At 39.0% G+C, this 14,048-nt stretch overlaps 1 protein-coding gene across 5 annotated transcripts in view; it reads right to left on the bottom strand.

The window, feature by feature from the left end:
• The window catches only part of LOC115260624 (RING finger protein unkempt), a 62,496-nt gene that overhangs the window by 21,371 nt on the left and 27,077 nt on the right, over positions 1 to 14,048 (bottom strand). For all 5 annotated transcript variants that reach the window (XM_062845529.1, XM_062845530.1, XM_062845531.1 and 2 more), the window contains exons 3-4: positions 3,217 to 3,636; positions 2,948 to 3,150 (exon numbers count right to left, since the gene is read on the bottom strand). In XM_062845529.1, coding sequence (XP_062701513.1) covers positions 2,948 to 3,150; positions 3,217 to 3,636 — 623 coding nt within the window. The remainder of the gene's footprint in view (positions 1 to 2,947; positions 3,151 to 3,216; positions 3,637 to 14,048) is intronic.

Raw genomic sequence — 14,048 nt, 5'->3', positions numbered from 1 at the left:
CAAAATGAATATTTTTTTAAGAAAACTTTCACGCCTATTCCAAATAATGTACAAAATCGCACGTATATTCAATTTTCTGCATATATTATGCAACACTAAATTGATCCAGATAGGCAAGAGGCTGACGAACGTAAGTAGATGTGTTGACCACGTTAACTCTTAAGTCGGTAACGGCAGAAACCCTTTTGGAAACCATTACATTGAATTCTTTTTTTACACGACTTTTTTTTACGCGATTTTATTTTGCACGACTTTTTTTACGCGATTTTCTCGAAGTTACGCGACTTTTTTTTACGCGATTTTGGTCATTTGCGGAGGGCAAATCGCGTAAAAAAAATTTCCTTTGGATTTTTTTTTGCGCGAATTCTCGAAGTTACGCGAACTTTTTTTACACGATCTTTTTTTGCGCGAACGCATCCATCGCGTAAAAACAGAATTTAGTGTAATTGAATTACTTAAAAAATTCTTGATGAAGTCATTAGAAAAAGTTAAAACGGATGTCATTGAGTGATTTTTCGACCAAACCCTGATTGGTACATACATTCTTGGCGATTTTATCTAAGGAATTGAAGAAGAAACGCTCAGAGGTTTATTGAACAAGTTTCTGAATAGATTTCTATGAACATATTTATTGCTGGTATTTTTTTCGTACTTGTGGACTGATTTCAGAGGAACATCTTGGAGATATATTTGCTAAATTTTCCAAGAAAGAAAATAAAAATATTACAACTTTCGTAGTTAGTGGCAGTGCACCCAAGGGAAATGCTTCGAATGTGGAATTTCTTATGAAAACTTGTTGGATGATGTTTTGACGTAATTCATGACGAAAACATATGCAAAGAAAATGAATGACTAAATTTGAGTACGAATTTCTCAGGTATGATTTTTTGAATAATTTTGCAAGAATCCCTTCAAAACAAAAAAAAATGTGGAAACCAATAATAGTAAGGAATAAGGCAATTTTGATGAAATTCTTGAAGTATTTCTCGGCGTACCTCCTTCGAAAAAATCTGAAAAATTCCAGAGAAAAAATCAACTACCATTCTGAATATTCAAAGCAATGTTAGATGAACTTGTAACAGAATTTTAAATTTCTTTTACATATCTCACATTTAAAGAGTCTATGATGAAATTCTCAAAATATTTACAGGCTTGTCCATTCACTTCCTGGCGGATTCTTCGTGGCATTACGAGAGAAGTAATTGGGCTTTTTGATGACTAGATTATCTGCAAATCTGGAAAGTTAAGGTTGGGTAGTCTCAGGTTCAATCGAATAGTTATATTTTTTCCTTCATCAGGCTATTCAATGTACATATTTACCTTCTTCCTTTTCAGGGAACCAGTGTGATTAGCTATCGTTTTCGATAACCTTTATAAATGTATGATCTGTCAGAATGAAATTAAAACATCAGAAACAGTTTCTGTTGTTTAAATTTGTCTGTGAAAAACAAACAGTCAAGAATTTTGGGAAAAATTAACTCGGATATTTCTCAAGGAGTTTTGTTATAAATCATTCAGGACTTCTACAAAACCATACTGGAAGACCAACGAATATATTCCGAAAGCCGAGTTATTCTTGTTTGAGTATTTTTAATGAAAACATTTCAGAAATATTGTAATAGTAGTTTACGCAACAAGGTGCAGAATGAAGATTTTTACAGTACGAGTCGTACACTTATCCAACGAGGCTTGCCGAGTTGGATAATTACGACGAGTGCTGTAAAAATCGAGTTCTGCACCGAGTTGCGTACAACGTTTTTTGCAATTTCATAAATTACTGCTTAAGTGTAGTGTACAACAAAACTTATTCATTAAACTGCACACTGATGTTCATATTCAAGTTTAAGAAAGTCTGATCATAGCAGGTTATACTGTGCAGTTGTCACAATTTTTCAAAAATGCATCCACAAAAGATCACTAAATTGATCCAAACATAAAACAGTGCTGTAATGGTTCATTACGCAACGCAAATCAGTGCTGTAATGAACCATTACAGCACTGCTAATTTGATGTGGGAAAGCAAGCCTTTTCCTGACGGATTTGCGTGAGGTAAAACAGCCTATTACGATGAGAAATTGCAAAAAAAAATATTCCAGGTATTCTAAAAGAATTAAACCACTGTTATTCAGGATTGCATTTGTCAGACATTCCTCAAAGAATGTTGCCAGAATTCCTTCCAGGAACTTTCAGAATATCATACGGAAGATCTTGCAAGAAATTCAGAAATTAGTACATATATTTATAATGCAGCAACACTAAAAATCTTGTGTCCTGCTGACTGAAAATTTTAACATGAACTTTGCCAAGAATTTCAGCAAGATTTCTAAAAAATACTTAAGTAATTTTACCAGCAGTTAAAAAAACCTATGAATTTTTGTTAAGAATGCCATCACACATTTCTGTTTAAAGTGGAGTCACATATATGAAAAAAGACAACACTAATAATCAAAGTCAGTCTATGTACAAAGGTGATTGATGAATTTGTCAACAGACCTACTACATACTAGACATTTTATCGTCTCCAGCTTGATTTTTAACTATTTTCAATATCAACTCTTGTTTTACTTACTAGCTAGATTTCAGGACATTGAAAATAGTTGAAAATAGTGACTTTTTAACAGAAAAAGTGACTTTAGTTGAAAAGTCCTGAAAATAGTGACTTAATAGTGACTTACACGAAAATAGTGACCAAGTCACTAAATAGTGACTCGCTACCAGGCCTGCCATTGTGACATGCAGTTTTGTAAGTTGTAATGAAAATGATATTGTAATTGCAGTGTCTATTACGGATTGCGTAACCAGCTAATGTCAAGTAATTTGCTAACGCATAAAACATTTGCTTTGGTATAAAACGCTGATTAAAAAAAACTAGTTCCATTGCATTCTAGGAAGATGCTAAACTTTTTGACGCGAAAAATATGGTCGGGTTCTTATCCTATCAACTTACGTTCAACGTGAGCGAATGCGCAGAAAACGGACCGAGGACAGTATCCAGCTTGCTGAACGTCGTTACATTTAGTGGATTTGTATATCTCCGGGTGAAATTGTTGCTCAGTACGAGTGTGGCAGTACTGACAATTGTCACCGGCTTCGCAGTTAGCCGGTTCACCCCATTCCTCACCATGTTTTACGCTAGGGCATGGTGTAGATCTACAATGTGTCGTAGTAAATTGTTAAATTCGCGAAATTTGTTATGTTTATTCAAATTTAAATTACCTGTACTTATATTTTCTGGGACTGCGTCTTTTGTCCTTACTGTTGTGGTACTGTGGACATGCGTAGCCCTGTCTGCAGAGCCTCGGGGGCCTTTTGCATGGCTCTGTCTTGTAGTTGGCCAGGACATAGTTTGTGTCTTGCCACTTTGGATCTTCATTCATCAGATTGCGTTCCTTATCCAATACATTGGGTCCGTTCATGGATTCACCGCTAGCTTCGGCCGCTTGCATGGCCTCCAGCTCTTTGATGTCGTACACTGGCGGCCGCTGATCGTGGATGCCGTGGGCGAATGCACAGTGATGACCATTTTTGACGCAATACCCACGTGCATCGGTATCGTGAACGCACATGCATGTTTTGTAGTAGCGTAGGTGGTATCGCCTCTCAGTGTCGCCTGCCGTGCGATGTAAAAACGGACAACTGGAAATAGATTAGAAAAGGCAAACGATAAATCGACGTACCATGGTGCTGTAGTTTTGCATTTGTTATTGAAAATGGTATTCATTTAGTTCCCATATTTTGATTATTTTCCATGTGCGATTTTAGCAGATGTTATTAAAAATGTGTTTTCATTTTGCAAAAGCGGAATAATCTGTTTTCAGTGAAATCTCAATGCTCAACCAAATTTATTAATGTTTAATATATGTACTGTAGCATTTTCCTAGCTTGGTTCAAACAATCGTTTTTGCTCCATACCGCTCATTCGCTTCGTAACCAGTTTCTATGCCTTCGTCCAAAATTTAAGTTGATTTGATTGAGAACTTACTATGGGAAAACAAAGCCCTAGAGGATATGACCTTTGGTATTCCAATTTCTACTTCTGGTAGCCTAAGGGCTACTCCACAGACAAACAGACGTATCACTTGGAACAAAGTCCGATTAAAATCATCGTCACAAAAGTATTATCGCCCAATGCTAATTACGCTGTGTTTCGCAAACTCACTGAGTAGATGGCAATAGCACAGACAAACAGACGTAACACTCTGATAATTCATATCGTACACCGATTTAACGGTCTTTTTCAAAATTTGATAGTTGGCCAACTGCCCAACCGTGGCGCTCGCATTGTTTTTGTTCGAGTTTGACGTTTGCTCACTACCGCCACTTAGTTAGTGGTCGGCCAAACATGGGCCTTTTAACATTGGGCGAATATGTTTCCGTGACTATGATTTGAATCGAAAAATGTTCGAAGTGTTACGTCTGTTTGTCTGTGGCAATAGTGAGCAAACGTCAAACAGGAGCAAAAATTATGCGAGCGCCATGAGCGACAGATTTGCAAACTACAGAATATTGAAATAGTCCGTTTAGAAGGGAAACGATGGAAAGTGGGTAGAGTGAGACGTGTGTTAGTGTGTGGCTACTCTATCAACAGCCAATGACTGCATGCCTCACTAACCCATTAGCCCAGCGATCTATTTAAAGTTCAGATACCTCAAACACCTATTTTTTTTATCTGTATTAACGAGATTTTTAGCCCTAGGCTAGTTCATCTCGGGACCCACGCTTTACTTCCCTTCCGAAGGAAGAACTCACATTTTGCGAGTTTGTCGGGAGTGGGATTCGATCCCAGGTCCTCGGCGTGATAGTCAAGTGTTCTAACCATCACACCAGGTCCGCTCCACAACCAAACACCTAATGATTTATTTATAGATAAATAAATTTTGCGATTATCGTGGACAAATGAGGCATGTTGGAAAACTAGTGTCTTCAGCAAAGTTGGACAGCGATTTTCCGATAGTAGGGTTCGAGTGCCATCAGTAATCTCAAGCTCCCATATTCATCATATTCTGGGGATTGGTTTTCTGGGGTATGGTTTTCTGGGGAATGTTATAGAATCGTATTTTTTTTTTGTTGGATAATAAAATAGAGCATTGTTCTTGATATCTCGAAAACCTGTAGAGATACGGTAATTTTGAGGTCAAGTTTAGCCATATAGCGTTCTAGAATCACCGATTCAGTTTAAAAAAGTTATGTTTGAAAATAATTTGATTTTTTTTAAATATTGGCTCTATCATAAATTCTACAAGCTTTTTGGCCACCCCTAAATATCATCCGAAATCGCTCATTTTTGCTATGCTCACTTATTTCGACCATCACTTTCCACTTGGGAAATCATATCCCGCAGAAAATTTTCAAAACAACCTAATGATACACTATAGACCACCTCACGGCAAAATTCTATCTCTTTCGCTATTTCACAGAGTTTGACAACAACAGGACCAATACCTGTGAAATTTAACAGGTGTTGGTCCTGTTGTTTTCTAATTTTCCGTAGGAGAGAAAGAGATCGATTTTTTGACGTCACCGTGCATTGGAGTATACTCAGCGAATCGAACCCACCGCTCCGGATCGGTAATCATTCTAGGTTTATGCCTTGGTTTATGCTCTAGGTTTATGCCTTGGTTTATGCTCTAGGTGACGCTATCCAACTAACATTTTCAGCGCTATAAGCTTCAGTCATTTGCTTTCTGTTGTGTAACCATCGAGTAAAAGCAGTCAACGCTGAATAAAAGGAAAGCTAGTCAAATATAAATCATAAGCTAATACACGACTGCAAAACAAGCACCATACAGCTACCAAACTCGGTTTTCAGAAATCCATTACTTGTCACTGGGGCTGCCTTTACTCCACCCTATTCCAACTCCGGGAGATTTCCCGGAAGATTTGAAAACTTGAACACATCGAATAGGAGTTCCCACTAACAAAACAGCTGCTACTATACAGTACAATTCATTATACTGACAAATCCCCAAACCAGCAGCGCTTTAAAGGCCGTTATGCGATTTCATTACGGCTAGAAGCTGTAATAAAGAAACTGTTGGTTTACAAACACGGCTTGTCGGATATAAACATTATTGTCAAAACAAACTTTAAGCGGGATACATAGCTACTACACAAATTCTTTACAGCTATCCATGTATGTGCTGTGAAATTATTTGGGTTGCTTTTATTGCACTTTAATTCCATGCCGGAAGATTTGCCGGAAGATGTGCAAATCGAGTAAGAGTCCCAGCCACTACAACAGCTGCTTTTATACAGTACGTTTTGTAATGTTGCCAAAACACAAAACAGCAGCGCTTCGTAGCCGTTTAAAGAACACTCTTTCAGCTAAGAAGCTGTGAAGAAGAATCTGTTGGCGCAACCACACAGCTTGTTCAATGTAAACAATATTGCGTTTGACGTTTCACAAGCTTTTACAGCAAGATGAAGTTAGGTAAGGTTTCTTGTGGCACAATTATGAAGCCTTGTCTGGAGTAAAACAAAACGGGCTATTTTCTATGTTATTGATATATAGTAGTGTGGCAGCGAGGACATCATCGGGACCAGTGGATACGGAGATCGGGAGTTCGATTCCAAGTAGCGGCAAGTACTTTAATTATTCAATTTTAAAAATGATAATTCCAGTTCCACATGTATTGCATCACGGTATCCATAACCTAATTATATTTAATCGTTTAATTTGGGGATGCCGTAATAGTAGTTTACGCAACAAGGTGCAGAATGAAGATTTTTACAGCACGAGTCGTACATTTAACCAACGAGGCTTGCCGAGTTGGTTAATTACGACGAGTGCTGTAAAAATCGAGTTCTGCACCGAGTTGCGTACAACGTTTTTTGCAATTTCATAAATTACCACTTGAGGATAATTTTTAACAAAAATTGTCCATCAAACTGCACATTGATGTTCATAGTCATGTTTAAGAAAATCTGATCATAGCAGGTTATACTGTGCAGTTGTCACAATTTTTCAAACCTGCGTCCAGAAACCATCAAGAATTTGATCAAAACTGAAAACAGTGCTGTAATGGTTCATTACGTAACGCAAATCAGTGCTGTAATGAACCATTACAGCACTGTTGATTTGGTGTGGGAAAGTAGGCCTTTTCCTGGCAGATTTATGTGAGGTAAAATAGCCTATTACGATGAGAAATTGCAAAAAACTATTATTTAACAACTGCGAAAAGGCTGAAAAATCGCCTTCTCAAGATGTTATTCAGTTAGTGGTTACATAGGAGCCGAGAAAAGAGCTATGGCTAGGTGGCATAGAAGCTGATCGCACAGCATGTACAAGCTGATTAAGTTCGCCAGATTCATTGGTATCCACTTATCCGCGATCGGTAATGGCGGCGGCGGGCACAATTAACCGATTCGAATTTTGACGTTTCTTGGGGATCACAATCGGTTGGCGCCACTAAACGGTGAGTAAAGGGGTGAGGAGGAGAATGAAACTGTTTTGACTTTCCTCCAAGAAACGTCAAATTCCGAACCGGTTTGATATGCCCGCCGCCGCCATTACCGATCGCGGATAAGTGGATAGGGCTTGCATAGAAGCTTCCTTCCATATGTACAACACAGTAACTCAGCATCAGGCCGTATTAAGGACGCTTTGTTGACGTTTACATTCGCAATAAATGTTAGTTGGGTAGTTAGTCTACTAAGAAATACTAAACTTCTGGTTCTCAAGATTCGACCATATAGAATAATTTCGTCTTCGGCTAAGTTGATCAGGGCATCAAGAGCTATCCCATAGTAAACTACCATCAGGGTACCAGATTCCGCTCATCTAAGGCCAGTTTCGCAGAAAAAACATCATCTGTTTAATGACTGTTAAGCCAATATGTAATGTTTTCCTTTTTATGTTAGTTCAATCTAAGTACAAATACATACAGATACAAATCAAGACTTATGTAAAACTTTTCATAAAAGTGTGATTTTATTACATTTGGTGTGAGACCAAAGTGGTCCTAATTCCGCTCACGAACAAATTTATGCCATCTTTTGAATAGACTTTTACGATTTTAACGTATTTTTTTGCGTGAGCGGTTATTGGAACACATGAAATTAGCTACAGCTTTTTTGGGCCCAATAGCCGCTCAAAAAATTTCATTTTGTTTTTAAAATTTATGTTATCCGGTAAATATTCCATAAAATGGATTTGCTTTCGTCTAATTTATATTATCCAAGAATATCAGCACCGAAAAGAGTGTATTTATGCGTGTAAACTTGATTTTTGCAACAGTGAGCGGCTATTGGGTCATGAGCGGCTACTGGTACACTGACGGTACCATGATATCGCCATTCATCGCTCATTTGATATGATTCGAATAAGGTACATCGGAGCAAGTTGAAACAGGTGGGGCAAGATGAAACGCGATGTTTTGAAATAATGTTCAATATATTTTAGATTATTTTTCGCCGAAAAATTTTCTGATTCAAAAACTATGTATTATAGCATTCAAGCTGTTCATGATCATTGGATAACATAATATTAGTTCGCTGTTTCATCTTGCCCCACCCGTTTCAACGCCGGTGTATTTTATAAATCATATAAAGCGAGCTACTGGTTTCTTCGGCAAACTTGCTCCAAATAAGTTCTTTTACAACTTTGTAAAACATTTTGTAAATGTATATAATAAAAAGTAGATGTTTGAATTAGCCAAACTAGAGGGACTAGAGGGAATTTCTTAATAATGAGAAAAAAGGTACAAAAAAAATATGAAGAAACTTTCCCAAAGGCACCATGTATCTAAAACTTAAGGGTTAGGCACAAACATTTTTGTCTTTGTAAATACGATTCTGGACACATTGTGCAATATCTTCTATAACATGGATGACCCTAATCTTCATGTACATTAGAAAGAGGGACTCAGCTTGAAACGGGCTTGGTGGTCTAGTGGCTACCGCTTCTGATTCGTATGCAGACGGTCATGGGTTCAATCCCTGGCCCGCCCCTTTCATTCTACTTTGTATCTTTCTATCCGCTTTCTCTCTCTCTCTCCCTCTTCTCTACCTACATATACATGTATGTTCATAGCCATCGCTAGAACCAGAAACGAATTGGAAAAAAAGTCGTTTCCCTCCCTTCCAACTTCCACTCACAGCACAGTGTATATAACGCCTCGAGTTATGCAACCAAAGCGTGCTGTGTCGCTTGACCTTATTCAACAAACAATCTATCACCTTACGAACACTATAAATAGCCCCCAATCCATGGATCGCATCACCGACCCAACGGTGACTCCCAGATCTCCCATCCTTTCCGTCTAACAAATGTCAAATACCCCAGTCCGTGCTGGTTGTGGGGATATGCAGAGGTGATCTCGGTCTTTAGTAACAACAACCAGCACATTCCTTTCCCTTCCCAACTGACTATAAGGACGTGACCGGCGCCGTTATTGATCCAAAATAAATGAGCTGCTTAAATTGCACTTTGAGAATAAGTGGAGTGTCCCAGCCCTTATTCATTTGGATCTCAGTGCAATTGGTACCAGCTGAGATCAATCACGGAGGAGCAACCATTGACATGTATAGTCAGATTTGATCGTTTTTTTTTTTGATCGATTAGAAAGAGGGACTCAACTTTGTAAGAGATCGTATTTGTCATTCGGAATCATTCGGAGGAGCTGAATGCATCTTTCCTCGTGATTCAAAATTTTGCAATGTAATACCTTTCTCTAATATTTTACGCTGTACCGATATCAACTATTTATTCCGTCATATCTGTCATGTCATCTGCAAATGATTCACAGAGATGATATAAAGTAGACAGCTGCGTAAAAAATGATATTAGTTTTTTTATGTTTCCAGTGCATATGCCCCACGGTGTATTTAAACGAAACTTTCAGCGTAGATTTCCGTTAAAATGACTGCAAAATTCGGGCGATATTGGGTTAGAAGGGTAGAAGCTTCAGTTTTGGCCAGCCCGGAGTTTTGGCCATAATGCGGTATTCGGCCTGTTACGATCTATATCGGCATAAATTTAATTTTTATTAGTAGATTCTAATGTAATATGATAATTAAAGCTGTGAAAACCATACATTTTGATTAAAAACTAGAAGAAAGAAAAATTTTTCCTTAAAAAATCAGCTCCCATATGTCTATTTTGGCCAGGGTGCTTCTAATTTGGCCACTCCCATAAGAAATACACGTGATTGGCCAAAATAGAAACCAAAGTTGAGAATATGATCAAAACTGCGGCAATGCTTCTATTTTGGCCAGTGTCATTTTTAATACAAAAATCAAGTATTAACTTGATTTTTGCATTTTTCTTATAAAGTATAGGCATAAACCTTTCATTTGACGCATTGGTTGTTTCCATAGAATTACACTAGTTTACAGCATTTTTGAACTCGGTAAGCTGATGATTGTTTTTGGTGTAGAATCATGCCCTGAGTTCGAAAACGCGAAGGAAAAAAATTACAGTAGAGCAGAATTTTTTTCGACTTTCCATACAAGGTTGATGATTTGAAATCGATTTTTGTTCTATTTTTAAGCAAAGTCGCTCACTTCACACATCTCATTCTCCGTAATCAATGCTCCGATTGAGCTGATTTTTTTACTGTAACTCACCTACATATGATATGTCAAATAAACGTTGAGAAAGAATTTTTAAACTGTTTTTTTCTTATTGAAAAAAATACATTTCTTCATAAATTTTTGGAAATTTTGCTCCTTAAAGATCGTCCCCAAAACTCGCCAATATCTTGATTTTTATCAATCTGACGCAAAACCTGCATTCAGATGATCGAATGGTATTACATTCAGCTTTTAATTAATGGAAAAAGATTTAAAATTGGTTGAACAAAACGCAAGATATTTGAATTTTATTAAATTCCATATTTTAAAAAGTTGTAAAACTCGATATTGAGCTAAAACTCAAAAACTGTTCTACTTTAAATTTTTTGAAGCACGGTTTCGAAATCAGCGCTAAATTATGCTTCAAAAATTTTGGTCGTTGACAGAAGTTCACGACTTTCGTTTTATTTTGTAAACTAGTGTTATTGGTTATTTTTATAAAAATGATTTCTCTTAGACTGGCCAAAACCGGTGCCCGCACCCTACCACAATGCACATTATCCTTTCGACAGTCCACAGACTCTGCATGAAATGTCCCCAATAATCATGTTTCTTTGCCTTCACTAGTTTCTTGAACTTAGCACAGGGTGGCCACTCAACTCGGTAAAATAAATTCCCGGTTTTTCCCGGTACCTAAAAATTTTTTCCCGGTTTTCTAGTAATTGATTTATATGGTTAAATCGGAACACTGATATTGCTATTTTCTATTTTCTCACTTTTCTGATTTTGTAAACAGTTAACTTTACTGGAAGCGCACCATTGTCAAAGGTCTAACAATGTCAAAAAATATCATTCATCATAAACAGCCCAAGTGAAGTAGACTTTTGGCTCAATTGACCGCGTTCTAGGAGGTTGACAATTTATGGCGGCTTTAATAAATTTTACATTTATATATTTTTTGAATTCCCCAACAATATAACACCATAACTGTTCAATTTTATGCTTATGGCTTGAACTGTTTAATGCTCAAAATGACATAAAAATACTTGAATGCGATTTTTGTTATGTGCAAGTTATCAACATTCAAAATTCAGAAAACGTTAGTAAAATCTCGAACAAAGCGAAAACTAAATCATGCCTAACAGTTAGAAGCGAATGAGCCCTGCTATTAGAGTATCTTTGGTGGAAAAACAAAATCCAATATAGGCCACATTTAGTAAAAAGCCCATATTTTCTCTAGTCCTAAAAACTTAAAATATTTCTCAAGAAAGTATTTTCGGAATTTTATACATATTAGATATGCTCTATTCAAAGTTAGGGTAGAGATTTCTAATAGAAATGCCAAATGAAATTTTTGAAAAAAAAAACTCAAATCAATTTCTCGAGAATCTACTGGAGCAATCCCTGGGAGATTATTCGAAAAATCTCTTGAAGAAACTTGTAAAGGTAATCTGGAATGTAAAAACTATTTGTGGAATCTCTGGAATAATTATTAAAGTGTGTGGTGGATGGGAAGCCGGAGAGGGCGATAGTTGGGCAGCGCGCACGTGTGTTCGTAATTTTTTAGTTTGAATTTTCGGCTTAGATTTGCTGTGCCGAACAGAGGCCTAGCATTCAATAGTGTGTGGTGGAGGGGAAGCCGGAGAGGGCGATAGTTGGGCAGCGCGCACGTGTGTTCGTAATTTTTTAGTTTGAATTTTCGGCTTAGATTTGCTGTGCCGAACAGAGGCCTAGCATTCAATAGTGTATGGTGGAGGGGAAGCCGGAGAGGGCGATAGTTGGGCAGCGCGCACGTGTGTTCGTAATTTTTTAGTTTGAATTTTCGGCTTAGATTTGCTGTGCCGAACAGAGGCCTAGCATTCAATAGTGTGTGGTGGAGGGGAAGCCGGAGAGGGCGATAGTTGGGCAGCGCGCACGTGTGTTCGTAATTTTTTAGTTTGAATTTTCGGCTTAGATTTGCTGTGCCGAACAGAGGCCTAGCATTCAATAGTGTATGGTGGAGGGGAAGCCGGAGAGGGCGATAGTTGGGCCGCGCGCACGTGTGTTCGTAGTTTTTTTGGTTTGAATTTTTGGCTTAGATTTGCTGTGTCGAGCAGAGGCCTAGCATTCAATAGTGTGTGGTGGATGGGAAGCCGGAGAGGGCGATAGTTGGGCCGCGCGCACGTGTGTTCGTAGTTTTTTTGGTTTGAATTTTCGGCTTAGATTTGCTGTGTCGAGCAGAGGCCTAGCATTCAATAGTGTGTGGTGGATGGGAAGCCGGAGAGGGCGATAGTTGGGCAGCGCGCACGTGTGTTCGTAATTTTTTAGTTTGAATTTTCGGCTTAGATTTGCTGTGCCGAACAGAGGCCTAGCATTCAATAGTGTGTGGTGGATGGGAAGCCGGAGAGGGCGATAGTTGGGCAGCGCGCACGTGTGTTCGTAATTTTTTAGTTTGAATTTTCGGCTTAGATTTGCTGTGCCGAACAGAGGCCTAGCATTCAATAGTGTGTGGTGGATGGGAAGCCGGAGAGGGCGATAGTTGGGCCGCGCGCACGTGTGTTCGTAGTTTTTTTGGTTTGAATTTTCGGCTTAGATTTGCTGTGTCGAGCAGAGGCCTAGCATTCAATAGTGTGTGGTGGATGGGAAGCCGGAGAGGGCGATAGTTGGGCAGCGCGCACGTGTGTTCGTAATTTTTTAGTTTGAATTTTCGGCTTAGATTTGCTGTGCCGAACAGAGGCCTAGCATTCAATAGTGTGTGGTGGAGGGGAAGCCGGAGAGGGCGATAGTTGGGCAGCGCGCACGTGTGTTCGTAATTTTTTAGTTTGAATTTTCGGCTTAGATTTGCTGTGTTGAGCAGAGGCCTAGCATTCAATAGTGTGTGGTGGATGGGAAGCCGGAGAGGGCGATAGTTGGGCAGCGCGCACGTGTGTTCGTAATTTTTTAGTTTGAATTTTCGGCTTAGATTTGCTGTGCCGAACAGAGGCCTAGCATTCAATAGTGTATGGTGGATGGGAAGCCGGAGAGGGCGATAGTTGGGCCGCGCGCACGTGTGTTCGTAGTTTTTTTGGTTTGAATTTTCGGCTTAGATTTGCTGTGTCGAGCAGAGGCCTAGCATTCAATAGTGTGTGGTGGATGGGAAGCCGGAGAGGGCGATAGTTGGGCCGCGCGCACGTGTGTTCGTAGTTTTTTTGGTTTGAATTTTCGGCTTAGATTTGCTGTGCCGAACAGAGGCCTAGCATTCAATAGTGTGTGGTGGATGGGAAGCCGGAGAGGGCGATAGTTGGGCCGCGCGCACGTGTGTTCGTAGTTTTTTTGGTTTGAATTTTCGGCTTAGATTTGCTGTGTCGAGCAGAGGCCTAGCATTCAATAGTGTGTGGTGGAGGGGAAGCCGGAGAGGGCGATAGTTGGGCCGCGCGCACGTGTGTTCGTATTTTTTTTTGGTTTGAATTTTCGGCTTAGATTTGCTGTGCCGAACAGAAGCCTAGCATTCAATAGTGTGTGGTGGATGGGAAGCCGGAGAGGGCGATAGTTGGGCCGCGCGCACGTGTGTTCGTAGT

Source organism: Aedes albopictus, chromosome 1 (genome assembly GCF_035046485.1).
Source record: "Aedes albopictus strain Foshan chromosome 1, AalbF5, whole genome shotgun sequence".
NCBI classification, from domain to species: Eukaryota; Metazoa; Arthropoda; class Insecta; order Diptera; family Culicidae; genus Aedes; species Aedes albopictus.
This window is presented reverse-complemented; position numbering and strand designations above follow the sequence as displayed.